Source organism: Glycine soja, chromosome 10 (assembly GCF_004193775.1).
Source record: "Glycine soja cultivar W05 chromosome 10, ASM419377v2, whole genome shotgun sequence".
NCBI lineage: Eukaryota > Viridiplantae > Streptophyta > Magnoliopsida > Fabales > Fabaceae > Glycine > Glycine soja.
This window is the reverse complement of record NC_041011.1, coordinates 3,203,481-3,231,272: the sequence shown is the minus strand read 5'-3', so window position 1 is coordinate 3,231,272 and position 27,792 is coordinate 3,203,481. Positions and strand designations below refer to the sequence as shown.

The following is a 27,792-nucleotide window of genomic DNA, read 5'->3' as shown; positions in this document are numbered from 1 at the left end:
TAAGACGTTTAAGCACGTTTCATAAGATTTTTTTCCACTCATTGTTATAATAATTACTTTCAAAAGACGTTTCGTAATTTCTAATTGGTAATAGTATAAAACTTTCTATAGTGACAATGCATAAAAAAAAATAATAATAAAAAAAAGTAAAGCCCAGCTTTGACTCAAGTAACTTAACGTAAAACAATTATAGAAATCTGAACTGCCTTATGTCAAAGAATCTATCTATTTACAGCAAAGAATAGTTTCCATTTCCACACAAATAACATAGAAATGACAATCATGACTTGGGAACTCTTGCATTCCAAAGGCAAGAACCAGCCAAAACAAATAATGAAGGACAAAGCCATCACACTTAAAAGGTTGCAGTGCTAGGATTTACAGTGGGATTTTCTGGAGGACTGCTATAAACATCATCAAAAAGAAGATTGAATTCTCCTGCATATAAATCATCTGCATGTGCTGTACTAGATAATTTGTGATAATCTCCCCAGTACAAGTGTTGTTCTTGATCTTGATCCTCTGACCCTCTATTATCATGGTAATTGTATACTGGTTGGTGATTGAAATCTGGTGGCTCAAAAAAGCTTGTCTGACCTTGTCCACTCTGGGGATCACTTCTTGCCCACCAACGACTCCTGGCAGTGAGGGGCATATCAATGGAATGTTGATCCTGACTTAGGCTTTCCCTGAAGATGGGAGCTGATGTGGAAGCCTCGAGATGGGAAGCGGCGCGTTCATCACAATACTCGTTTATGTATCCTTCATGCCCGTGTTGCTCATTTTGTACCAAGATAGAGGGCATCCAATCTGGGAATTGATGCTCCGTTACTTCAAATGGATCATCAGCTTGAACATGTCTTTGAGCTGTATCATGAGGTTGGGAAGTGTAGTACCAATCAAGAAGATAGGGATGATTGTTTTGATTTCTGGATTCAATTAGCCACAAAGAACCCAAATGATTGCCAGTTGCAAAAGTACTATATGGCATTTCCCTGGATGTAAACCTGTTTCTGTCTCCATTGCTTCCCATGTTGGGACTGCCTCTCCACAGTCTAGGAGGGGAAAACCCATGTTGGTTTATGTGTCCTGCTAAGTTTTGGTCTCTGAATGTTCTCAGATTATGCAGAAACTGCCTCCCTTGAGCATTTGGTTCCCATGAAGGGTAACTACTCTGAAAGCTGCAATGACAACAGAAGTTAGGAAAACAAATAACCATGTTTTGTCCCAAGAGCTTTATCTAAGACCTGAGAGGTTCAGAAAAACCTCAATGAAAATAATTTGTAATAGAACTTTAACAGATCAGTCTCATGACTATCAAGAGCTCAGCCAAGAACATACCTCAAAAATGATTTCTCCAACTTCCCCTGGGAACTTCTCTGGCTGCGAGGTGCATTAAACGGAGAACCATAATTACTGTTTCCATGCTCTTGAAAATTGAAGACACTATAACTGATAATATCATACAATAAAACATAATTAATATGGTTTGCCTGCCATTAACAAGTTAATATAAGAAGTCCAAAAAACATAATGGCTGAAATTATATCAATTCCATGCCAACCTGCAAACATGACCAACACCTTCAACATCTACAGTAAAATCTGCAATAAACTGCAAGATATCATCAACCCGCTGCAAAATGAAAAGAAAACATACTTAATACATTACACTATCTGGTGTAAAAATTAAGTCATAATTCTATTGTTCTGCAGTCAAAAGTAGGGGAAATTATTATGTCCAAGTACAGCAATGACCTTTGGGACAACCAACAGAAGTAAGTATGGAGTAAGGAAAATCGAGGCCATCTCCTCAAGTAACATCATCCCACTATACTGCACCACCAAAAAAATATTAGCATAAGTAGAAGAATTCAAACCTATGCTACAACGAAAAAAATGAAGAACACACAAGGGTTGGTCTACTTTAATGCAAATGTGTTAACCAACACCTGAAAGAGTACCTGGAATAAGGTTTCAAACTCAATCCGGACCATTTCAGTACTTTCTTTGCCCCGCCATCTCTTGGGCATATAATGCGTATGCTCAACTACCATTGACATTGCTCCTTCGGGGTCTATGACTAGAAGCTCATCTGCAATTGCAGCCCGTCTAATAGCAGTTATAGTTCCAAAAACAGCAGCATACCAGAACAAGTTCCGACCAAATATCTGGATTGATATTTTGTTTTTCAAAAAAAAAAAAAAAAAAAAAGACGCTATTATTACTGAATGTCATGACATGTATTTATAACTTGTTTCAGCAAAAGAATGGAAAAACCATTACATGACCCTCCAGCAGAGACTCCTCTATAAAAGCAATGATGATCAGAATTGCAGCAAAGCCACCCGATACAAATGATATGAATTTTGAAATGATAGATATGATAGGTGAAGGAAATTGCTTGATATAGTTAGAAGCATGTAATACACTGCTATTAATCCGGTGCCTGAAGAGATGATCCACCTATAACACAAGTTATCGGTAAGCATGAAGTATGCTAAAAACAATAAATACATAATACCACTTTCAAACAAGTAATAGCTTTATGTTGAAAGTACAATAGAGCACATATACAACACAATTTCCAAACTGTCATACACCATGTGTGTGTGGGGTGGGGGGTTTGCTAATACGCACTCACCTCTAAGTTGGTGTATATTAGCAGTGTACACCAAAATAATTTGGACAAAAAAAACCATAATCTCCTTAATTTAACTAGTTTATTTCAGGATATTAAAGTAATTTTACACATTTTATTTAAAAAACAAAAAAAACACTGCAAGAAATCAGATTGAGGATACAAGAGATCCGTTTCCGCTCTGTCTCTGCAACTCCCCATTATGCCACCACCGCATCTCATCAACAAACTACATTTATCAGAAAGTTGCCCAAGAAATATTTAGGATGTTGAATTTCTAATAACTTCCCCATCCATTTATATGCCTCTCCTTGCTTAAGCTACCTTGCGTGCATCACCATCATTCTTTGCAACCTTGCAGCATGTCCATGATGGTGAGATGGGAGATATGGGGGCACGGGGACGTGAGATATGGAGGAGAAAGAAGTGGGATACAAGAGTTATGGAGGAGAGAGAAATCAGATTTTTTGTTTTTTTTAATACAATGTCTAAAATTACTTTAATACCCTAAAATAAATTAATTAAATTAAGAAGATAATAATTTTTTATTCTAATTATTTTGGTGTACACACTTGCTAATGCACACCAACTAAAAAAGTGGTGAGTGCATATTAGCAAACCCCTATATATATAGTCAGTTACTCATTGATATTCAAATGATTTGTGTTAAACAAGTAAACTAACTCTATTTAAGAAAATATTTTCATTCCATTCGCTAATGTTTATTGGAAGTAAAGACCAGATTCAGAATATGTGAGTAAAAATGGGCTGGTAACCATGAGAACAAAGTAACTATGATGGCTTTTTGCTAATCTTGCCTTGCCAAGGCAAGATACTGGCCAAAAGGGAAAAAGACAAAGCAATAACTAATAATTGTCTATAATTTTAAATATTTCCTGTATAATGATTATTTTCAGATATAACATTAAACCCATGCAAGTAAATGGGCTGCAAAAAAGGGACAAAAATAACAATGATACCTCATTGAATTCCCTAAAGACCCATCGTGACAAATTTGACCATCTTCGAGATGATGCTGTGCTTGGGTGATTATAAAATTGTTCAGCGTGCCTCAGAAAGAGATATACCAGCATGAATATGACAAGAAATGGAGAAAGTAAAAGCATTACAATCCCAACTATCATAAGCCTTTTCTTTAATGTCTTTGGATTTGACACAAAATCTCTTCTGACACAGAAGTTTCTGCAGAGAAAGCACATACAAATGAAAAAGCCATCACTGGATACGGAATATTATAAACATTAGGCTTAAACATATGCCGGTTTTAAAATTAGTTCCTATTTAAATTTAATTTGTCATTAAAAGATTGTTCATACTAAGGGACTAAGTGTAATTTTCTTTTTAAATATAGGGACTAAAAACAAATAATGACTAAACCCAATGATGTATTGATGTCCATGGTGATGGGTTAAAAATTACAAAAAAACATGTGCTTTTTGTCCATGGCAAGGGACTAAAAAGTTTATTTTTTTGTTAAATATAGGAACTAAAAACAAATAAAATTTAAATAATGACTAAAACCGAAAGATGTCACATTTTCAAAGACCAAAAGCAAACTTAAGCCTTAACACTCATACAAATTACTTGTCCAAATCATCATAAAAGTTTACATGCATTGTCCATCATTATCAAAAAAAAAAAAAAATCCTAGCCCTGTCTTTGTTTTTCAGCAGCTATGAAGATTTGAGATTGTGTGAAACCTGTCACTCTAGGCCCCAGCCATTCACAATTTTACTCATTGGTAGCAGTACCGCCACAACCAAAACTTTAGGCTTAAATATGTTTTTAATCCCTCATTTTTTGTTTTTTTTTTTTCTAAACAGGTCCTCCATATTACAGCTTTGCATCAAACAGGGATTAAAATTTTCAAGAACTTCTTTAAGGTGACCAATGTCAACCGCCCAATAAATTTCATTTTTCAAGCTTAACATCCAGAGTAAAGTGAAATATGTCTCTTGATAGTTTTGAGCATAAAAAAACAGATGCTTATATATCAATTGTAACTTTTTATGAGTCACAATCCTGCACCTAAATGGCATCCTTCAGACCAACACATCATTTCTAAATATGGTCTAAAGAAAAATTTAATAACTACACATGAGATGGTGAAAGACTGTCTATTTACAAGTTACAGGATCAAGTGATACTGAATATAATGATTATTTGTAGAAGAAAAGGCATTAATTCAATAATTAACATACCGATCAAACATGCTTTGCAGGATGCACCAGTTCAAAGTCCACTCAAGGGTCTTGGGAAGCATTAGACGATATTGTGTGCCATTAGTACCAGATTTCACTGTAGGTCCAGCACCTGGGACCCACTGAGAAATGGGGAAAGAAAGCACACCCTTGTTGAGCATTCCAATCAAGTAGTTCTCCTTCCGCATCAACCTCATTACCATGTCATGAGCAGAAAGATCCTTTACCACACAGAGTTGTCGTGAGCTTTGCACAAGAACAACCTTTTCAAGAATTGTAGCCCAGGGCATGGTTTGAATATCATTATCAGTAACACGGAGACTGCAAGAAGATCAAAGTTAAATTATGGCAAAAAGGCTTGAGTCATGCAAAATTTATCAATCCCTTAGAACTCAATACATTTCAATTGTTTATCATCCAATACTTACTTATTGTAGTAAAACTGTCGGATATCCAAAGTATCCTTTAGTTGAACAAAGAATCTCAAGAAGCAAAATATCCAATAGATAGAAAATATTCCCAAGTATCCAACAATAATAGCTTTGCTAAGTGTAAATGGGGTTAAAGGGTGCTCATGAAGAGCTTCTTTAGCAAGATCACAAGGCTTCCTTCCAGATTCAACTGCATTCATCCCACACTTTGCATTTCGGAGCCCATTCCAGTCAACATATAGTAAGAAAAAACCCGAAAAACATATGGTGAAACCAAGACTCAGAAGTTCAACTATCCACTTTATGATGATGCACCAGAGCCCTTTCTCACAGTAGTAGCTGTAAAGCCTTTCGAAGAAGAAATCCAAATCAGCAATGGGTTCTACATTTAGGCTCTCACCATTAAGTAGGTCTGAAGGGCTCTCACTACCTGGACTTGGGATCCTTCTATAATCCGACAATTCAATCTCTGGTGGAACATCCTGAAGTAAACCTGTTGTCACAGATGATTCACCTTGACGTTTCCAATTCAATACATTAAAAGCACTAGCACCTCTTGGCTTGTTAAACATTCTTCACAGACACTGACAGTTGGCATAAACAGCCAGTCCATGCCCCGAAGACCTAAATGAATATTAGGAGATTCTATAAACACGACAGAATCAATATTAGTATCTTCCAAAGGCAGTACATAAAGAGATATTACAAGATAGTATTTCATACTTCATCCTAATGAACTATCAAATTGAACAAGGAGCAGAAAAGTTAAAGCTTGGTGCATCTATTAAAGCAGTTATGAGGTAATAAAAGCTAAAATTTGCAAATCACCAACAGAAGTAAGATCAGCTCAACAAGGTCTTATACAAGTGGCTGCAGTCAGCCCCATGAAAAATGTTGCTAATTATTTTTCAATGCCGAGCTATCTACCAAAGACATCAGCATCATACCCAACCTCTACTATCTCAGTTCATTATCGGCATCATACCCAGTCCTCACCAACAAGCAAATTTGTATAGACACATCATGCTAACATAATCTATAATGAGACACACTAGACCCCAAATCAGAGGAACATAATTGCACAACATGCCAATTGATGTTACAAATATACAGCCTAACCGAATAGACACATTTCCACCCCAAATTTTAAGAGGCAGATAAAGGTAAAAAATTTCAATTTCACCCTTTCTTTCTAAATTCCATTAGGATGGGCGGGTGAAAAAACAACGAGATATTCTTTGTTAGCATATATAAAACAAAAATCCAGAATGGGAAGTGGCTGTGGCATAGTATATATCCAAATTGAGCCGAATAATTCAGTGAGGAACCAAAGTACAACTACATTATCAGAATGCATTGCACGAAACAAGAACGATCACAAGGCCATAATTTTACCTGCTTAATGACACTTGCAAGCAGAACTAGATAAGTAACAAAAAAAAAAAAAAACCTTCAACGACACAAACAAATTCATTAAAACAGAAAGTAGTCAAACAATATAATTACATACAAAAATAGAACCCCAGATAAAACCGACTATTCAGCATCGAAAATCACACGAAAATACGAGAATTCAAGCATTAAAAGATGGGTTTTTGCGCAAGAAAAAAAAAAAAAAAAGAGGTAAAGTTACCTAGAACTAAGCAGAAAACATGGAAGGATGGGAAGTTGAGGATGCAGAGAAACAGAGTTTGGGGGAAAAGGCAGCGAAAGATGAAGAATTTGAAAGGACGAGGCAAGTTGTGCAACGAGTGATTGAATGAGCGATGAAGACAAAGAAGGAAAAGAAAGAGAAGAAGAGAGGGGATTTTGTTGTTTTTGGTTGCGTGGAGGAAGAGGAAATTACAGTGATAATAATTTCATATATTATTCACTCTTTCTTTTTTCTTCTTCTTCTTCTTTCTAAATTTATTTTCTTCTACCAAAGCAAGAAGCCTTCAAGCGGCTATGCTAAGAATGTGTAATTTTCGTAGAAGAATAGGGTATTTATGGGGTTAGTTGGAAAGATTTTATAAGAATCGGATAATTTGATAATATTGTTTTATTTATATTTTATTTGAATTCGATTAAAATCTATCAGAATCTGATTTCTTAACAGACTCAGAAAAAAAAAAAAAGAATCTGATTTCTTAACAGACTCAGAAAAAAAAAAAAAGAATCTGATTTATTAACAGGCACTCTGTGCCTAAACTAACAATATCCTTAAAAAAAAATTTTGAATAACAATTTCTTAAATCTAAAATAAAATAAAACAAACGATATCTTTTGTTTTTATTTTTTAATTAAAAATGGTTAAAAAATGTAAATAATTCTCATGTTTGAGGAGTTATTTATTATGTATGAATTTTTTTGCAACAAAAAATGAGTTATCTATTATAATAATTTAGAGGTAAATTTTAGAATGGGTTAGGGGCAAAACTGTCAAAGAAATATGTACACAAAATTAGGTAATTATCATTATAATAATTTAGATAAGATATTTAGAGATTATTTTTAAAATGAGTTAGAGGATAAAATCATCTAAGAAATGTGTGCACGATAATTGTAATTATAATAGTGAATATAATATCTCAATTTTGATAAGAAATTAATTGATATATATTTTGTAAATCTTTTTTTAGACTAGCTTGGGTTAATGAGGGGAGATGGATTACATACGATCCTAATCATTTTTTATTAAATAATTTAATTTTGTTTAAGTATCCGTCATTTATAATTCCACTCCTTTATATATGTTTTTGTTAATAGTTTTTCTTTTTTTTATATAAATATAACAATTTTTTTTCTTTTTCTATGAAAAAGAAACTTGAGACTAAATGGGGCTAAACTACACCCGTTCTCAAAGTTTAAAGAACGTCCATTTGTATTATGATAATTCATAAACAAAGTTTGACAAATTTGGAACTTAACTAACTTAATTGACACGACAATCTTATGCTGATTATAATTGACTTGGCTTGTTATTTCTCCACATCTTTTTCTTTTAATTATGTAATGCACAGTACAAACTTAAACTTTTATTCTTTGCACCAAGCTTTTTGAATAATCTATGAATCCGAAACAATCATAACACATACATAATTTAATAAGAAATATATATATTTTTGCTTGAGATTAAACATTGACAGAGCTTTCGTAAAAAAAAAAAAAAACATAGAAGAGCTTAAACATGTAAATACCTATGGACTAATTAGTTTAGGACAAACTAGAATGTTAGTCAAATTGGTTTAGTTTTTTTTTTTGGAAAAAATGTAAATGATATTAAACCCAAAATGATACAACACTAAATGAGGTATATTTCGACACCTAGAGAAAAACAAAAGTCTCCCTAATACAAGAAGGCTTAAATCTGTTAAAACAAATGCAATAGGTATGCTTGTCTATACATAAGAAATTTAATCTTACTAATAACTCCTATTATAGAAAATTGATAATCTTCAAAAATCAGCTTGTTCCTAGACAGCCAGATGCAGTAGACTATCATTGCTATAACGAAATTTTCCTTGAACAACTGATATGAATTTGTCCCTAATTAAAGAGTCAGTACAAAAAAGTGAAACGTGCAATGAAATTGGTGTAGTTTTTATAATGAGGGAAACGCAATAAAAGAGACTAGACTGATCAACCACAGTAATGAAACACCCCTAGCATCCTCAACAACAAGAGCTTGGATCAAGGAAGTGAATCTCCATTGCAAGGTAACCTGTCCAAGAAGTTTTCCTATTTGACTTTAATCGTAAGACGCACGCACCCAAAAGGAATATCCTCTTTCAACAGTTACGTGCTCGGCCAGAGAGGAGCTCCATTCATACACTGGGCTCTGGGTCCAATTACCGAAAAAGGCCCAAATATCAGTACCGCGCCCTTCCTGGGCTGGGCTTTTAGCGGGAAGCAACGCCACATTTTGGCGGGAAGCAACGGGATCTCATCTCACCGAGGCACGCCACCCCAGTTTTCCCGCGAAAAAACCCACTATATAAATACAGGATTCACCCTAATTTTTCAATTCTAGCGTCAAATTATCCCTAATCCCCATTCACCATGAACAAATCCTCAGATGCAACTGCGTCTCCTACGTGCAGAGGCAGATACAAAAAACCCAATTTCCGAAGCTCCAAGTCCCAACCCCCAAGCCCCGTCCAGTTCAGCTCCAAGACGCCGGAGAAGCCGCCGCAGCGAATCCGCAACCGTGGCGTCGCGCTCTCCGTCGCTGACATCAGAAAGGCCGCCTGCAAGCGCTTGCAGGATCAGAAGCAATGCACTGAAATGACGTCGGCGCCATCGTCATCGTCGCTGAACAAGAGTGTCAGGAGGCAAATCTCACTGTGGCCTTCTTCTCCCAGCAAACCAAAGACTACTGATGATGAATCCAACAAGCTTCCCGAGAAGTAATTGACATTTTGATTTTCTTTTTTCATTTTTAAATTTTTTTTATTGATTTCTTGTGTGTGTGTGTGTGTGCAGATATGAAATTTTGGATGAGTTCTTCGATCGCTTGGATACTTTGGTTTCATTGCACCGTCTGAAACGGTGGACTCCAACCTTTACTTCAATCAGTTCAAGGATTGAATCTTTAACTGACAGGTACCATTCAATTCATCTAGGTTTTTTATGTTAATTTTTTATGTTTTATGTTAGTTTTAGGGTTTAATCAAGAAATTGTGTGATTTGACTTGTTTAGGAGGTTTACTCACAGTCATCTAGCCCAGTTGAAATTTATCTTGCCTAATGCTATTGTTCTTAAGAAGCATCTTGTGCTTGATGAACGGACGAGTTGTATGAAGCCGGATATTCACATTTCTTTAGACCCTGATGCGGTAGAGGCCGATGATGCCAAGTTGCCCCCACAACGTGGGAGAGTGTCGCTGAAGAAGGTGTTTCGGGCACGGCTAAGAGATTTTTGTGAATCTCATCCTGAGGTAGGACACAAACAATTCCTATTAGCGTAACTCTTAAAATGAGATTTATTTTGAAGCATTTCTTATTGCCAATGATTTTTTATTTGATTTTTGTTCCGGCAAAGCATTATTACACTAAGTGATTGTGTAGTTTTGTTCATGATTGTGGTTGTTCTTATACTATATTAGTATAGGTGTGCTAATGGTATAGTATTTGTTGAGAATTTCTTGTTGCTAAGGCTGAGTCCTTGAGATGTTGTTCCATCTTAAGTCTTGCCCTCTTTATGGATATCCACAATTCATAAAGGATGATAATTTTTAATGAATCCGGTTTATTCTTTTTATAATGTGCAATTACTACTGCAATCACACTAATTTCTTTTTAATCATGCGTATTATCTGCAATCACACTAATCCGCAATTCATAAAGGATGATAATTTTTAACTAATCCGGTTTATTTTTTTTATAATGAGCAATTACTACTGCAATCACACTAATTGTTTTTTAATCATGCGTATTATCTGCAGTCACACTAATTACTTTTTAATCATGCATATTATCTGGTCTGAAGGATGCTTCTATGTGCAGGGTGATGAAATTCCAGAAGGGACATTGCCTGAGCCATTCAATCGCCCAAAGAAAGACAGTGTTTTGGACATGTTGGAAACTCGCCTCCCAACAAAATTGCCACCCTGCATGCGTTATAGTGACATTGTCAATAATGCAGAGTCTGCTAACTTGGATGAGAAATTGTCTGTACCTGTCAATACATCAGTTGAATTGCCTAATGAGCATCTGGCAGCACCTTCTCACATGTCTCCATCCTTTAGAGCAGATGATGTACAGAAAAATCCTCTGTTAGATTTATTACAGCCACTGGCTTTTCCAGTTTCAGAGTCAAGCCGGAATGAAAATACACCCTTTGTGGATACTGAATCTCATCTGAAAACGTCCCCAGCTAAGTTGGCTTCAGAAGCATCTAGTAGTGAAAGTTGTCTAACAATTTGTGCTCCTCTGGAATCATCATGTGCTCACCCTGCTACTCCAAGCAAAACCACTGAGTACACCGAAAACAAAGATGGGTCTCTCAAGAGCATTGATGCCATGTCAACTCCAGCTAAACTTGTTTCTACTCCAATTAGGTTGATGAGTGCCACACCTGCCTTGCGGTCACCCAAAAGGCATTATATGAGCCCAGATGACCACTCTATCAGTTCTTTGAACAAGTTAGCTCGGCGTCCACCTCGCTCAAGGTCATTGAAATTTGACACTCCAGTGAAGAACAAGGATGATATTTTTGACACCCTCCAAGAAAGTACTATCCAATCGGTATGCCATTTTTTCACGATGTGTCACATGTTACATATCCTTTTTTATTTGTTTTGATAATAAAAAATCCTATGGTTTTAAATTTCCTATATAAGTTTATTAGCTTAAATGCTAAAGCATCTTATTGCTTTGCTAAAAGTTTTACAGCCACGGTTTCCATTTGACATTGGACCTACTTTGCAATGAAAAATTATTAACTATTGTTTAAAATTTCTCAAATATTGAAAGTGGACTGAAAACAATTATGATCTTGTGAGTATTGAGGCTTTGCTTCACCTTTATATCTATTGTCCAATGAAGCATAATTAAAGCTTTTTTTTTTTTACTAGTGAGTGCATATGGATGATTTGCGTGTACATAGAACATAATTTATCTCAGCCTCACTTTTATGAGTTTGTCTACTTCATGAACATTTCAATAATATTGGGCCCAAGATCTATTTGGGTTTACTTTAACCCTTTGCAAGAGAGTGACCAACATTAACTGTGTCTCTTGCAGATTAGAGAAAAGGAAAGGCTGGCCATGGAGAAAAGAGACCCAGCTATCACAGAAGCAAAGAAACGAAAGAAAAATATAGCTAGCCTCCCTAAGCTCTTTGACATGATACGTGGGTTACTTAGACAGCGGAATTGTATCACTAAAGCAGAGCTTGTAAGCAAGATAATCTCAAGCCGATGTGATATTGCTGACAGAAGTAAGGCACTGATTTATGCAAAAATGATTTACTATTTTATAGTTTTCTGAACACTAAAATTTTCTGCTTTGTATTCGCAGGTGAAGTTGAAGAGCAGCTAAATTTGTTGCAAGAACTAGCACCAGAATGGATTTCTGAGAAGCAGGTCTCTAGTGGGGATTTGCTATTATTGTAAGTTCCTTTGGTTTTATAGTGTTCTCTATTTTGAATTTACTATTTTAACTATGTACCTTACCTTTTCCATTGTTTTATGTGTTTTTGGTAGCATAAATAAAATGTTGAGCCCTGAAACCGTTCGAGCATCCCTTGAAGAAGCAACATAGGGAGCAAGGAGACAGATAAATTAATTGAAAGTACCATTGGAGGTTTATTAAGGCTGGTGCTGTTTTGTACAGTGTTTTAGGCTACTCGTAGATGAACTATTTATTTTCTTGAGTTGCTTGTAGTTGTCCAATCGTGTGTGTGTGTGTGTGTGTCTCTCTCTCTCTCTCTCTCTCTCTCTCTCTCTCTCTCTATATATATATATATATATATATATATATATTCTTTTTGGTGGATTGGCTGTGCTTTTTTGTAAAATGTGAGTACCACAATACAGCCAGATCAAAGGAAACACTCCTTTTTAATTATTTACCTAGGGTGTGGATTGGCAGTGTTTTTTTGTACAGGATATAATTCATCCTAATTTAAGCTGATCAATACGATCTATTTGAACTAGATTATGGCATCATTGGCTTTATGTTTCTATATAATTGCTATTTTCTTTTTATATCTCTCTTCAAATATTTCTTCTTTTTTGGGGAGATTCGGGGAGGGAAATAATCTCATCTTTCTTTGTAGCCTATGATTAAAAGGAAACATTAAAATTAGACGGGTCAAAGCAACACAAGTTGACGACAGTTTACGTACGACTAACTGAATAGTAACACTTTGTCTAGGCCAATTTTTTTTCTACAAGTGCACATAATTCCTCAAGTTACATTTTATAGTCACTTCTCCTAATCGTTGAGCAAAAAACACCTTATTGTTAGTGTTATTTGTTTTCTGCAATAATTGGGCCATATAGCCATTAATTGGTGGCATGTGATACGTTCCTCTGTGGTACCTCTTGCTCAGCTGAAGTCTTTATCTGTATCCTACATTCTTTCTGCTCAACAAGGGTTGGAGAAGATTGTTGTGACTTGTAATCTCGATCAGTTTCTTTTCCCCATAATAGCTAGCAAGTATAGGCCAATAAACTGAAACAGCAAAACATAACTTAAAACTGTTGAAACAAGGACATGATTGTGCTTGAACAGTTAAATGTATTCTACCTGTCAGTGTAAAGTTGTTCCCCAAAAACAAAATATGCTAGGATTGCCACCAAAATTGCTCCAAGGGGATTAAACATGCTCACAAAGACTGGCCCTTTTTGTTCCGCGGTCCAGAATTGACTGAATATAACAAAACCACCACATATAACTCCCTGCCATAACTCACGTGAGATTATGTTAGGATTTTATTTCAAATCGATCTTACTTTTTTTTTTTTTTTAATTTCATCCTCTTAATGCTTTTTACTTGCTGCATAAAAAATGCAAAAGAGTTCAACAGTGGATGTAATGAACCATGCTGTAGGCTTGTGTTGCACGAGTACAGTAAAGGCAGCAGACTGTGCTGCACCCATGCAATTTATCCATGCTGTTAGTGACAGTTGTGCTGGATATTTCTTCACTATGATTGCCTACAAGCCAAGCAAATAACATGAGCTTTGTTGTCCATGGTCTACATCCCCCCCTCAATTGCTTGTTTTTATTATTTATAAAAGGTTTAAATATATTTTTGGTCTCTATAAATTAGTATTTTTTTTTTCATTTTTGGTCTTTACAAGTTTTTTTAAAAAAAATTAATCCATGTAAGTTGACGTCTTTTCAATTTAGGTTCTTATAAGTTTTTTTGTTAGCTTTTAATCCTTGTAAGTTTGTGTTTTTTCAATTTTAGTCCCTTTAAGATTTTAATTTTTTCATTTATAATCCTTATAAATTTACACTTACAATGACCAAAATTGAAAAAATATAAACTTTCAAGTGCTAAAAATGAACAAAATATCTTACAAAGTCTAAAATTGAAAAAACAAAAACTTATAAAGACTAAAAATAAATAAAACTTTGCAGGTGTCAAAATTGAAAAAGTACAAACTTACAATATATTTCGGATAAAAAGAGTGTTAGTAAGTATCAACACACTCTAGGTTAAAATTTAACAGAAACTACAGAGACATGAATGATGCTAATTATATGAAGTAGGATAATTCTCAAACAGATTAAATGAATAATTTTAAGTTGCACCAAACATGCTCTAAATTATGTGATTTTCAATCAATTTCAACAAAATGTAATTAGTGCATTCATAAAGAAGATGTTAGAAAGTGTTACTAGCATTTCTCTTCCGGATAAATGATAGTATTCCAATCCCTTGTAAATTTTGTTCTTTCTGGAACTGGTTCATAAAACATGTTATGTACATTTTACTTTCATGCTGAGAACAACTGTTTCATTCTTTGTCCTTGTGTTTATAAATTCTACTCAAAATTATCAACAATACTGAAGAAAAGAAAATATTGATCAGCAGGGTTTGGGAAGCTGAAGCTATGATGAAATGATGGTATTATATCTTGATTATAGATAAATATACCTGTAGTATGTACCATAAAGACCATGATATGCAACTTGCAACTGACAAAATTGATCCTTTGATCCAATTTTTATGAACCAAATTGCCTCTGACATGGAGCGGGGCACCCTGTAAGCTATGTATCGTATGCCCTTCGTACAAAGTCATTATCAATGCACCAATCAAAGATAATACAGTTCCAAAAACTTTAGCAAGCCCACGAGTGTTCTTAACATCAACAACCTCTAGCCTGTTTAAAAGAATCATGAAAAAAAAAGGCAAAAATATGCGTTGTTACTGTAGTAGGACTTTGATAAATTCAAAACAATATGACTAATCTTGAAAATAGTCTAATTTCAGCTACTCACCTGAGTCCAACTGCAATTATAAAAGTAAGGGATGAGGTTGTGTTAATCATACATGCAACAAAGGAAGGAGAGGTATATTTCAAGCTTGCGAAAAACATGTTCAGGGTAAGACGGATCCTGTTTTTCATAGTGGAGAGACAACAAAGATAAATATAAGTTTCTTCCTGATTAGGGTAGACCTAAATTACTGCATTTTTGTTGTCATTTGAGAACAATACCCGAAGAGGGAAAGAAAAAATAGCTCCACAAACATCGTCAAAGTCAACTTTGGCCATGTTTTTCTGCAAAGAAGGAATTAGATATGAATGAAAGTCGACACTTGAACGCGAAAATGGTTTTTCTAGTCGAAGTTCATTCAATGTCATAGGCTTAGCATGAGTACTTATTCAAGTGCATAACTTGCTACACTGGAATAAAGTAATGATATGCAGCATCAACTATGAACTAGCATACCCCTTGGTAGTACTGTGTTCAAATCCTACAGATGAAAAAAACTATGAACTAGCTTTATTTTTACAAAGCTTTTAAAGGCATGATTATGTCCAACCATAAGAAGCTCATAACATATGGATATAGGATGTACCTTTCACGAATATAAGCAAAAGGAAGCACAACTATGCCCCCAACAGCATGCCGATAGGTAACAAAGACATGAGGGTTCATAGCTTTGTTTAATGAAGCCTCTACTAGGAAATAGAGAAACGAAAGAACCAGCTGAACTAGAACCATGAGAAGGTGAGGCTTCAATTTCACATACATCACCCCAAATGCACCTTCATTGTTAGACATAGTTTAAGAATGTTGTGCTAAACTTAGGATGTCCCTGATTATTTGTGAAGTTGGGATGCAAATTTAGACTTATATAAAAGATGGAAAATCTTTTTTCACATTATTCCTTCTTGTTTGCCTCAACTTTCTAAAGGAAACTACCTTGGAAAGTTGATGGCTGATTTGATGAAATATCCTAGTAGTACAATAAATCGTCATCACAGAAAATTGTTTTAAAATGCTCTCTACAACAGCATCACGCTTGGTCACATCAATTGCATTTGTTTGTAATTTTCTGTGATATCAAACATAGCAACACACAACCGCGATTACAACCGTAATTTAAAACACTAGCTGCAATACTTTTCACCTATAACATCTATCTTGATACACTGTCTAAAAGTAAGTCTTTTCTTGATAACACAAAATAAAAATTGCCTTATAATTTAATTACTATGTCTTTCAAAATGTGTACATTATTTTAGATACATCTACAATATCTCAGAACTAATTCCTAAGCAAGTGAACAGAAAAAGATGAAAAAGTTTAGAATTGTCACTAGTTGGATACAGATGTTGTACACTATCAACTGAGTTTACAGCCATACTGACTCTTAGCACCTTATTTTCCTCTCTTTTTTCCCATTTTGGAAATTCAACACCTTACAATAATGAAGTTGTATTTTTGTCTTTTGTATCAAGTGTACTACTATTACTTATTGAGTCGTATTTTATGCGTTCTATGTGAAGTGAAAAATGTTTGATGTCAAGCATGCTTAATTGTTACTTGTTTCCAAGTCTAAGGTATAGAGTGGGCAGAGGAACTTGTGATATGGTATTGCACAAAATCAGATTCAAGGTCTTTTGCAGTTTCCTGATTGATAAATATCATATATGCATGGGTAGAGGTTTAAACTAAGGCCACTGAATAATGTGTCTCCCAAAGATGCAAAGTTATGCAAAAGATTTTATTCCATGGTACGAACATATCTTTTTTCTATTTTTGGCAATTGTTGTTTCTTCTTGGCTGGAATATTTAGGCTAGATAACTAAAATGGAAAACGGATTCTTTCTTTAGTGCATCATTGCCTTTAGTAATGTTTTCAAATATCCACTGGCCAGAAGTTCATGTATATTTCTATCCTCTCCTCTTTCTTCTTTGCTTTTTCTTTTTTGTTCCCAATTCTGCATTCTATCCTTTTCTATTAGTAGATTCGATGGAATATGTCCCTATTTCTCCTACGGTTGTAACATTTCGTGTTGCTAACATGTACTTGAAACGAGAGGGACCAAAATCCCCCTAACCAAGAAAATGATTATCATTATGGGTTAATTTATCGGGCACTAAAAAATTATTAAGGCCAAAAAATAAAATTATTATTTTATTAATGACTCATTATTAAAAAAACAAATATAAAATTCAACTATTTATTAAAAATAGAAAACACATTTAGTCTAAATTATATAAGAATTTGTTCCATTAAGTTCACCATATTTTTTCACATCCTACTAAATGGACCTTTGTCTCCAGTAAGTCTCTTTCTCCGTGAAAAATTTAGATTCTCATCTCTGCTTTATCTAGATAGATACCTCAGCGGAACAACTTAGAGCTAGTTATCATCATTTATCTTTTGCTGCTTCCTAAGAGAACTTTTAAAAACTAAGTTATCATTTCTCAAAATTTAATCACACATTAAACAAATGGCATTCCCTGATCAAAACTGAGTAAGTTGAGTTGTTTAATGTCTTAATCGAAATTGGAATTTGGATCACATGGCTTTACCCATAAAGAATATTGTTATTCCCTTCATTACTGCTGGGAGTTGGGCATGGACCACGGTTCAGTGTTGGAGTATGAATTCATCAAAAAAAGAATCACGCACATACACTTTTCCAAGAACAAGAGAGAGAAAGGGAAAAACAGTTACAATCAATTTTTATTTCTGTTACCACACAACTAATACTCAATATGGTTTAGCATATAGGAGAGTACTTATTACACGTGGCAAAAATCTATATCAATCAATAACTAGCTTATTTATTCTATTGAATTTTAACACACCCCCTTAAGCTAGTTTCCTGCTATCAATAATATTCAGCATGCTTCTTTGTTTCTTGAAGGTTTCAGATTTCAAGGACTTGGTAAATATATATACAAGCTGATCTTCTGATCTGCAGAACTTCAACTTGAATTTCCCCTTCGCAACTTGGTCTCTTATGAAATGAAATTTGGTTTCAATGTGCTTTGATCTTCCATGTGCAATTGGATGTTTGGCTAACTTGATTGCAGATTTGTTATCTACATATAGCTCAACTGGACCTTCTTCTTTGATCTTCAGTTCCTGCATCAAAGTATCAAGTCACACTGCTTGACAAGCTCCCATTGCAGCAGCAATGTATTCAGCTTCGCACGATGAAAGTGCAACCACAGATTCCTTCTTCGAGCTCCAAGAAATTGGTGCTGAATCAATTAGAAAAACAAACCCAGCAGTGCTCTTCCTATCACTTTTGTCTCCACACCAATCAGCATCTGTATAGCCATATAGATTTCTTGTATTTTCACTATGGTTAATGGGCATCAAAATTCCATAACCAATTGTTCCTTTCACATATCTCAATATTCGTTTTGCTGCATTGAGATGTGATGCTCTAGGCCTGTCCATAACTCTGCTAATCAGACCAACACTGAAAACCAGATCAGGTCTGGTGTTGCAGAGATATCTCAATGCCCCAACAATCCTTCCAGGTGTTTCAGCACTATTACAGTATTGCATATTGAATCTATGCAGAATATCAGTAGCATATTTTTGCTGTGTGAGAACAATTCCTTCACTACACTTCTTGAATTAAATTCCAAGGAAATATGACAACTCACCCAGGTCAGTCATGTCAAACTCATCCATCAGATTTTTCTTAAATTCATTCACTTTTGCTTCATTGTTTCCTGTCAATAACAGATCATCAACATAAAGGCATAGCATCATAATGTCTTCACCCCCTGACTTCACATACACTCCATGCTCAGACCTACATTTCACAAAACCCAAATTGGTCAAGCTCTTATCTATTTTCATGTTCCAAGCACGTGGTGCTTGTTTCAACCCATATAGAGCCTTCCTCAATTTGAACACCTTTCTCTCACTGCCTTTCACTACAAACCCAGGTGGTTGATCAATGTACACTTCTTCTTGTAAATCACCATTCAAAAATGTTGATTCTACATCAAGTTGATGTAGTTTCCACCCTCTCAAACTTGCATGTGCCACCACCACTCTCACTGTCTCTAATCTGCCCACAGGTGCAAATACTTCTTCATAGTCAATGCCTTGCCTTTGGAGAAATCTCCTTGCTACTAATCTCGCCTTATACCTCACCACTTCTCCTTTGGGATTTACTTTTACCTTATACACCCACTTCACTCCAATGGCTTTCTTATTCTTTGGTAGTTCCACTAACTCCCAAGTATTATTCTTTTCTATGGAATTAAGCTCTTTATTCATAGCTTTAATCCATTTCTTATTCTGCATTGCTTCTTCCACTATGAGTGGCTCAGATTCAGCTAGTAGTGCAAAATGCACTATCTCACCTTCATCATTAATTGCACCATCATTCAACAATTCAAAATCATTTAATCTTTGAGGGACTTGTCTCTGTCTCAAAGATCTTCTTGGCCCCTCAGCACTGCCTTCTCCAGTTTCATTTTCTTGCACAGTCACAGTGTCACTGTCTTCAAGTTGCAATTCAAATTGATTCTGTTTTTCTATCTCTGGTGTGACATTCCACTCCCAATCCTTGCTTTCATCCACCACTACATCCCTACTTATCACTATCTTGTTGTTCACTGGATTCAACAATTTATAACCTCCAGTTGAGTGATATCCAATCAATATCATCATTTCTCCTTTATCATCAAGTTTAGTTCTCAGTTGGTCAGGTACATTTCTATAACAAATAGATCCAAACACTCTGAGGTGAGACACACTTGGTTTCACTCCTGTCCAAGCTTCCTCAGGTGTTATATTTTCCAATTTCCTAGTTGGGCTTCTGTTCAAGATGTATGCTGCAGTGTTCACAGCTTCTCCCCACAAATATTTTGGTAGTTTCTTGCTCTTTAACATGCTCCTCACCATGTTCAAAAAAGTTCTATTCTTCCTCTCAGCTACTCCATTATGTTAAGGAGTGTATGGAGGTGTTACTTCATGTGTGATGCCTTCTTTCTCACAAAATTCAGCAAACTGAACAGATACATATTCACCCCCACCATCCGTTCTTAATATCTCTAAATTCTTTCCACACTATTTCTCCACTGAAACTTTGAATTTCTTGAATACTTCAATCACATCACTCTTCCTCTTAATCAAGTAAATCCAAAGTTTTCTACTAAACTCATCTATAAATGTAACAAAGTATTTGTTACCTCCAGGAGTCATATGTTGAATTGGTCCACATACATCAGAAAAAACAACTTGCAGCTTCCTCTTGGATCTTGTGGATACATTTTGATTGAATGAGTTTCTGGACATCTTGCTTTTTATACATTCTCCACATACATCATTTGGCACCTTGATATGAGGAATTCCTTTCACTATTCCCTTACTCTGTAACCTATTCAGATCAGTGAAGTTTAAGTGACCATAACGAAAATGCCATAGCCATTCTTCCTTGTCAATTGTTGATGCTAAACACTGTTGCACTAGAACATCTAGCTCATCTTTAAATGTTCTATTCTTTGACAAATTTGCTTTAATCAACAATCTCCTCTCATTGTCATACACCTTCATGGCACAATCCTCCAACACCATCTTGTACCCTTTCTCCAGTAGTTGTCCAATGCTCAGAAGATTGCTCTTCATTCCTGGAACATACAACACTCTAGAAATAAAGCATTTAGATCCATCTCTCTTCTTGATCATCACCTTTCCTACACCTTCAACCTTCATAGTCCTGTCATCAGCAAACCTCACCCTGCTTTTGACAGTGAAATCTATCTCAACAAACCATTCCTTCTTTCCTGACATGTGTGTTGAACACCCAGTGTCAAGGAACCAGTTATCACCATGATCACTCTCATCCTTCACAGTCACCATATATAACACTTCTTCTATATCTACTTTCTCCTTTCTCACTTCTTCCACTCCATCATCACCAATTTCCTCCTCTACTGCCATTAACAGAATTTCCTCCTTCTCATCTTCTTCTTGAGCCAATCTTGCATCAGTGTGGCTTGGATTACTATAGCATTCATTGGCAAAATGACCGTATTTCTCACAATTATAGCATTGAATGTGACTCTTATCAGTTTTTCTTCCTCCTCTTCCACCTCTTCCTCTACCACCTCTTCCACCTCTTCTTCTATAATTTTCACTGCTATTGTTCTTTTGTTCACTATTGTAATTATTACTAGAGTTTCCTCTACCAGAGTTTGAGTTACAATTGTTACCTCTGCTTTTTCCTCCTCTGTAATTGTTTCTACTTCTGCCACGTCCTCCTTGACTGTCACGACTTCTGTTTCCACTTTCTGCCATGAGTGCTTGTTCAGTGCTAGGCTTCACAGACTTCCTCTCATTCATTCGTTGTTCATGTGCTTCAAGTGATCCTTGAAGCTCCTCCAATTTTAGCGTTGATAGATCCTTCGATTCTTCAATCGCTACCGTGACATGATCAAATCGCGAATGCACCGATCGTAATATCTTCTCAACAATCTTCTCATCAGACAGAGTTTCACCACACGATTGCATTTGATTTGTCATGGTTTGAACACGAGTGAAATAGGTAGCAATTGTCTCACTCTCTTCCATGCCTAGCAATTCATACTGTCGCCTTAGAGTTTGAAGCCGTACTTTCTTCAATTTTTGATCACCGGCGTAGGAGCTCGCGAGAACATCCCACGCCGCTTTGCTCGTCTCCGATCTCGCAATTTTCTCAAAAATTGCTTGATTCACATACTGATGCCGAATGCACAAACCTTTGCAATCCTTCTTCTTCGCATCTCTATATATCACTTGTTGCGCAGCGGTTGGATTCATCGGCAACGGATCAAGTCCGTTCACCACCAGATCCCACACATCTTGATAATCGAGGATCGCCTTCATCTTCATACTCCACTGATCGTAATTTCTCCCATCAAGAACCGGAAAGTTCGCCGGAAAGTTCCCGTTCGTCGATGCCATTGATAAGGTTCCTCACCGCCTCTCGTGTTTTCACTCGCTTACTGTCTCTCGTGTTTAGGTTTCACTCACCTCACTTTCAATCGATGATCACACTTCAACAACCTGCTCTGGATACCATTTGTTGGAGTATGAATTCATCAAAAAAAGAATCACGCACATACACTTTTCCAAGAACAAGAGAGAGAAAGGGGAAAACAGTTACAACCAATTTTTATTTCTGTTAGCACACAGCTAATACTCAATATGGTTCAGCATATAAGAGAGTACTTATTACACGTGACAAAAATCTATATCAATCAATAACTAGCTTATTTATTCTATTGAATTTTAACAGTCAGTACTCAGTAACTATTTTTTTCTTTGTTTGGTGAAGTGCTCAGTAACTACGTAAACACGAAATATATGAAGTACAAAATGATCTCATACTAAGCCCAAAGGTTAAGTTTATTGCGCAATACAGAACAAAAAGAAAAAATACAGAATAAATAAGTGAGTTATAAATAAGTTTATTGTGTATTATTTGAATAACAATCAACAACACAAATAAAATAATATAAAAGTTATTAAAAATATCTTTTTGAATATTAATTATACTAATATAATTTAAGTTATTATTATATTTTATGAAAATTCAAAATACAAAATATATATAAATAAGCTAGTTAGTGGATCATATAAATTTAAAATACATGCATGATAAAGTTGTTACAACTAGTAAATAATATGAATTTAAAATATATGGCAAAGATTGATATAGTTATTACATAATATGAATTTGAAATATTCATTCTTCTAAATTAAATGCAATCAATTTCTTTTTTATTTGTTTTATTCTTTATTAAATGCAATCAATTTGAATATTCATTTTAATTATTTTATTCTTCTTAATTAAATGCAATCAATTTTGAACATTTATTTTAATTGTTTTACTCTTCTCTATTAAAATTATAATCAAGAATAATAATTATTGAATTGTCTAAAATATTATGATTTTTTGGATTTGAATATTCAACATAATAATACAAGCATTTATTTTGAGTCATATATATATAGAGAGGGAGAGAGAGGGAATCCATTCACTCAAAAGAGTAAATATTTTAGAGTTACTTTTCATCTTCACCGTTCATTTTCTTAAGATTTAATAATTTTAATAAGTAATTAATCTTAACGATGAGATATTGAGAGAACTAATAGTAACATTCAAAAATGTAATAATTTTTATCAGAAATTCTCTTATGATTAAAACATTCAAAGTTAAAACTACACGAATATATTTTAATATATAATTAACAAAATTATGATCCAATGATTTGAACATTTCAAAATAATAATAGAATCTATGTAGGGTATTCACGGTACCGATTCGAACAATTTGGATTGGATTATTTATGTATTTGGATCAAAATTGAGTCAAACTGATCAAAATCGTTTATGTACGGATTGGATCACAGGTTTAGATTTATAAATTTGTTGACCCGACTCGTGAATCCGTAATTAAAATATAAATTTTATTATTTATATATGTATTTGTATAAAATATAAACTAATTTTTGTGTAATAGGATAGATTTAAATTTAAAGATTGAATCAGGTGTGTAATCCCTTATTTTATTTTTTATATTTATATAAAATATCAATTAATTTTTATGCTAACGAAGATGCGTTTAAACTTTTAGAGTGGTTTGGTTTAACTTTAAATATTGCTGATAGTGAAATTTCAAGTGTTAACACTACTAATCTTAAAATTTCTTAAGGTATTACTTCATAAGATATTATAATATTAATGAATCATATTTTTTATGTCATATTTATAGTATTAATGGATCACTTAATAGTTACAACTTATGTAATTAGTGCTTGTGAGTACATGAAAAAAGAATTATCATTTTTCTATCCCTTGCCCGCAAAAGCACTTGTTGATGATTACAATGCCCCTGGCCTCCATATACAAGGCTTTCTGAAATCTGAATACAAACACTTCCTTATTGTGCGTACTTGCTTTGATCTTCTTTGTTAATTCTTACATATCTCAGGGGGTAATTTCTCATAACACGGTGAATTAATATTCGAATTCTCATTGAGATATGTACAAATGTAGCTAGTGTTTTTTGTTAACGACCTTGAGGGAAACATCTTAATTAGCAGCAATGATAGGAATATAGGACGGACTAAATAGATGCTTTAAATATTAAGTGATTTTAAATATTATTCTTTTAATATTATTTTATTTTATTTTCCTAAAATGTTAGATGTTGACACGTGTATAGTTGTCATCCATTAGATTATTATATAATATAAGGTTTAGAAGGTAATCAACGAAGAAAATGAAATCGATCTTATCAGCTTTTGTTAGTAGTTTTGATGGTATATTTTAGAAATAGTGTAGAACAAGGCCTATCACTACACACACCTTACATGAGATGATAAGGTTGATCTTTGCCCACACAATTCTAGATTTCAAGCAATTCTGATCCAATGAGCAATTCTGTTGGAGTTTTGAAGCAAAACTACTAAGATAATTGAGGAAAACCAGAGTTTCAAGAGGTCTCTGGCCATTCAAAAGATTCAATTCGTAATTAGTGTGGCAAAAGATATATATTGAAATAAAAAGAGAACTAAGGCATGGTTTATTAGTGCATTAGCACTTTCTCATTAAGAAAATTTGAGATGTGTCTTCATCGTGAAGATAGGTTTTTCAACTGCATGTTGTTAAACTTACTTTTGTAGGAGTGAAAATAAAACGAATGAAGAGTGAATTATAATCTAGGCTTATTTTAACTTATATGATAATGAATGTGTGATTTTGATTTTTATTTACCTTCTATTTTTTAAAATTGCTACAATTAAAGTTTCCGTTAATTTTTTTTAATCTAAAATCATTAAAGTTTCATGTTTTACCAAAAAAATATGTAAGTTGAACAAATTAAACTATTTTAAGTTCTCTTATACTTAAAATTCAATGGTCAAAATATCTAAAATTAAAAATTTACATATTTTTATTTCTTTTAAACCTTAACCCGGTTTTCTAATTTAAACAAAATCCTTCAAATTACTCCTAAGCTTGTGACTTCTAAATCTTTAAAATCATTTCATATCCTAAATGATTAATATCTATTGTACACTTTTGGTCCTAGGTCAGAAGTTACAATGCCTCCAACCCATTGGGTCCTAGATCTATTGTACACTTCTAAATATTTAAGTAGAAATTTAGATGGTGAAAAATCAAACCATCAAAAAGATTTATCATAGCAATTAAGAAAATTTAGGGATGAAATTAATTCAAGTAAAAAGTTACTGGAAGCATGAAAATATAAAGAAGAGACGTGACTCAATTTATCTACTTATAATATAATATATAAAATCTAACATGTAAGTGCCTGAACTAATCTAATCTGTTTTTATTTTTTTACTGCAAGAGGATCATTTAATTCCATTAAATTAATAACAATAGCACGGATACAATCAGGAGTGTTGGAAAAAAATTGACGGATTTGCACTATAAGATGCGAATGAGGCCCAATATATAAAAACATAAAATCTAAATTAAAAATATCATTCCAAATTAATTGGAAAACCTGATATCCGAATTTAAGGGAAGAAACTAAGTTTTAATTGAGGTATAGTTGGAAAATTTCAAAATATAGACGAATAATATGAAATTTCTTAGGCATTTTTTTTAAGAAAATATAAAATTTTAGCTGAGTTATTATTGGATTAATTTTCAAATTTGAATTAAAAAATGTTCAATCTATTTTTTTTTTCACATACTGATTTATTTAGTTTGTATTTTTTATCTTATTTTCAGTTTTGAACACATGCATTCAATTTTAAACAATACTTGATAATGATGACGTTAAAAAGCGATATATAAGTTCAAAATGCTCTTTCCACAATGAGATTTTCCTTCAAAGCATGGCAACTATATCTTGTACCGATTACCCAAGACATGGAATTTTTTAGGGACAAATGCTTTGATACTCCATCTAGTCCTTTTTCCTTCCTTATGGAGAATATAATTGGAAGTGGGGACATAATTATTTACACGTTATAAAGTCCTTGGTGGTGTAGTTAGCTCAAATTTTCTTCATATTCTGGATGCTGGCTTCATTATCCTGGGCGTTGGACCAAACTTAATATATATATATATATATATATATATAGTCACAAGAATCATCTGCTTTGTTCTAATACAATAGTTGTCACTTTGTTAATTCAGTGGAAGCGTGCCAGTGAATTAACTGTGTAAGAGGATGTTGTTCTCGTTCTGTCGTTAGAGTTTAGACTATTCAACAATATTCTTTGCCGTATGCAATGATGTAAATGAGAAAAATATTTATGTTCAGGATTGTTCAGAAAACTTTTCAAGCACTAGCCGCAAATATAGGATATGGACTATGTAGATTCAGGTGTGGTTGGTTTCATTTACCACTTTTGTTAAATGGGATTTTTATTTTAAACAAAGTAATGATCTCAACAGTGAAATTCATTGGATTTTAGCAACCCAAAAAAGAAACTATGTATATAGTGGCGCTGTTGAATGCAAAGCTGTACTAAATTATTCAATACTGCAAAGTATAAAAGCAGCACGTGACTTTGTTTTTTTTAAACCCAAATGGTCAATTATTCCTCGTTGAACCAACCACTATTATCCTTCAATTTGCGTTAGATTTTAAAGACAAAGGACGATACAGAAGCTTGTATGGCTCTAGTGGTGGCAATGTTGCATGAATGTCTATTGTATACGAGAAATTATTACATGACCATATCATCTCCGTCAATTTTCACATAACACATATTGAGTTGTATTAATTCTTATATATTAAAAAAACTCAACTATATACTATATAGAAATTAAGAGAGTGATTTAAAAAGAAAAGAGATTAAGAGAGTATAATCACGGTGTAGTCTCGAACCGTATAATAATTTATTGTTATATAAGAAACAAAGAAGAGAGCATTCATCATTTCATGTATACAATAACGGTGACACTATCTAACAAATGACAAATGCCACTAAACCTAACTTGCCTTCCTAGGGACGTGTTGGATTATTAAGCACTTTATCTTGCCAAAATTACGTGTGGTTTTCAAAAGGATTTGTAGCTTTCATGGCGGTAGGAATAACCTCTTTTAGCCCAAAGTTGATCAATTTTTAAATACATAATGCTTGACTTTCCTTGCAACAGTATCATTTAAGATTAGATGCTGTTGGAAATGGTCAATGTCTACTTTGTGCACAATCCAATAAAAATCAATAGTAAGTTCAATTTTTTTGACACAATCAATAGTAGGTTCATTATTCTACTGGAAATATACCTTTGTTGAAAGTGACTACTCGATTTTGGACCATATTAACTGTTGTTTTATCATCATAGAACATTATTAATGGTCGATGAATGGACTACAACATTTTGCAAATATAATTATGATATTCATTATTAATTTTTTTTTAAAAAAAATCAATTTTATAGAGTATAAAAGTAGTATGCGTTGTCACATATATCTAATAATTTTAAGGATTCTCTAAGTTATTACATATAAAAATAGGTTCTTTTAGGTTAAATTAGTTTTTGTCCTTAAATTTATTATTTAGGTTTAATTTGGTTATTTATTTTTTTCAATT

General features: G+C 33.9%; 3 protein-coding genes across 4 annotated transcripts; 1 reads left to right on the top strand and 2 right to left on the bottom strand.

Annotated features, from left to right (window-relative positions):
- Positions 1-158: 158 nt before the first annotated feature.
- Positions 159-7,223, bottom strand: LOC114372063 (autophagy-related protein 9-like). The gene is made up of 10 exons (XM_028329455.1): positions 6,927-7,223; positions 5,291-5,938; positions 4,863-5,183; positions 3,621-3,843; positions 2,286-2,465; positions 1,964-2,170; positions 1,758-1,835; positions 1,565-1,635; positions 1,342-1,452; positions 159-1,181 (listed from the first exon to the last, which is right to left on the bottom strand). Exons 2-10 carry the CDS (start codon positions 5,863-5,865, stop codon positions 356-358), a joined length of 2,592 nt encoding a protein of 863 aa, XP_028185256.1. The 5' UTR covers positions 5,866-5,938; positions 6,927-7,223; the 3' UTR covers positions 159-355.
- A 2,077-nt stretch (positions 7,224-9,300) lies between these two features.
- Positions 9,301-12,942, top strand: LOC114369955 (CDT1-like protein a, chloroplastic). The gene is made up of 7 exons (XM_028327235.1): positions 9,301-9,681; positions 9,758-9,877; positions 9,975-10,212; positions 10,781-11,521; positions 12,020-12,215; positions 12,296-12,386; positions 12,481-12,942. The coding sequence occupies exons 1-7, from the start codon at positions 9,335-9,337 to the stop codon at positions 12,536-12,538; spliced, it is 1,791 nt and encodes a 596-aa protein (XP_028183036.1). The 5' UTR covers positions 9,301-9,334; the 3' UTR covers positions 12,539-12,942.
- A 7-nt stretch (positions 12,943-12,949) lies between these two features.
- On the bottom strand, positions 12,950-16,052 carry LOC114369956 (WAT1-related protein At4g08290-like). Of its 2 annotated transcripts, XM_028327237.1 has the most exons (6): positions 15,818-16,052; positions 15,453-15,515; positions 15,235-15,351; positions 14,888-15,116; positions 13,529-13,680; positions 12,950-13,453 (listed from the first exon to the last, which is right to left on the bottom strand). In XM_028327237.1, exons 1-6 carry the CDS (start codon positions 16,021-16,023, stop codon positions 13,432-13,434), a joined length of 789 nt encoding a protein of 262 aa, XP_028183038.1. In that variant the 5' UTR covers positions 16,024-16,052; the 3' UTR covers positions 12,950-13,431. The 2 variants fall into 2 exon arrangements, with proteins under 2 accessions (XP_028183038.1, XP_028183037.1); XM_028327236.1 differs by lacking the exon at positions 12,950-13,453 and having other exon boundaries at positions 13,599-13,937.
- Positions 16,053-27,792: the final 11,740 nt, after the last annotated feature.

Bases quoted from the DNA above. Each gene is read 5' to 3' on its own strand.
- LOC114372063 (XM_028329455.1), bottom strand. From the start codon at position 5,865: ATGTTTAACAAGCCAAGAGGTGCTAGTGCTTTTAATGTATTGAATTGG. The intron at 3,844-4,862 runs GTATGTTAATTA...CTTTCTCTGCAG, and splicing joins CTGCAAAGCATGTTTGATCG to AAACTTCTGTGTCAGAAGAG. The intron at 1,636-1,757 runs GTCATTGCTGTA...TTCATTTTGCAG, and splicing joins TTCTGTTGGTTGTCCCAAAG to CGGGTTGATGATATCTTGCA.
- LOC114369955 (XM_028327235.1), top strand. From the start codon at position 9,335: ATGAACAAATCCTCAGATGCAACTGCGTCTCCTACGTGCAGAGGCAGA. The intron at 9,682-9,757 runs GTAATTGACATT...GTGTGTGTGCAG, and splicing joins TCCAACAAGCTTCCCGAGAA to ATATGAAATTTTGGATGAGT. The intron at 12,387-12,480 runs GTAAGTTCCTTT...TGTTTTTGGTAG, and splicing joins AGTGGGGATTTGCTATTATT to CATAAATAAAATGTTGAGCC.
- LOC114369956 (XM_028327236.1), bottom strand. From the start codon at position 16,023: ATGTCTAACAATGAAGGTGCATTTGGGGTGATGTATGTGAAATTGAAG. The intron at 15,516-15,817 runs GTACATCCTATA...CCTTCTTTGCAG, and splicing joins TTTGCTTATATTCGTGAAAG to AAAAACATGGCCAAAGTTGA. The intron at 13,938-14,887 runs GTATATTTATCT...CTTGGCTTGTAG, and splicing joins CTTTATGGTACATACTACAG to GCAATCATAGTGAAGAAATA.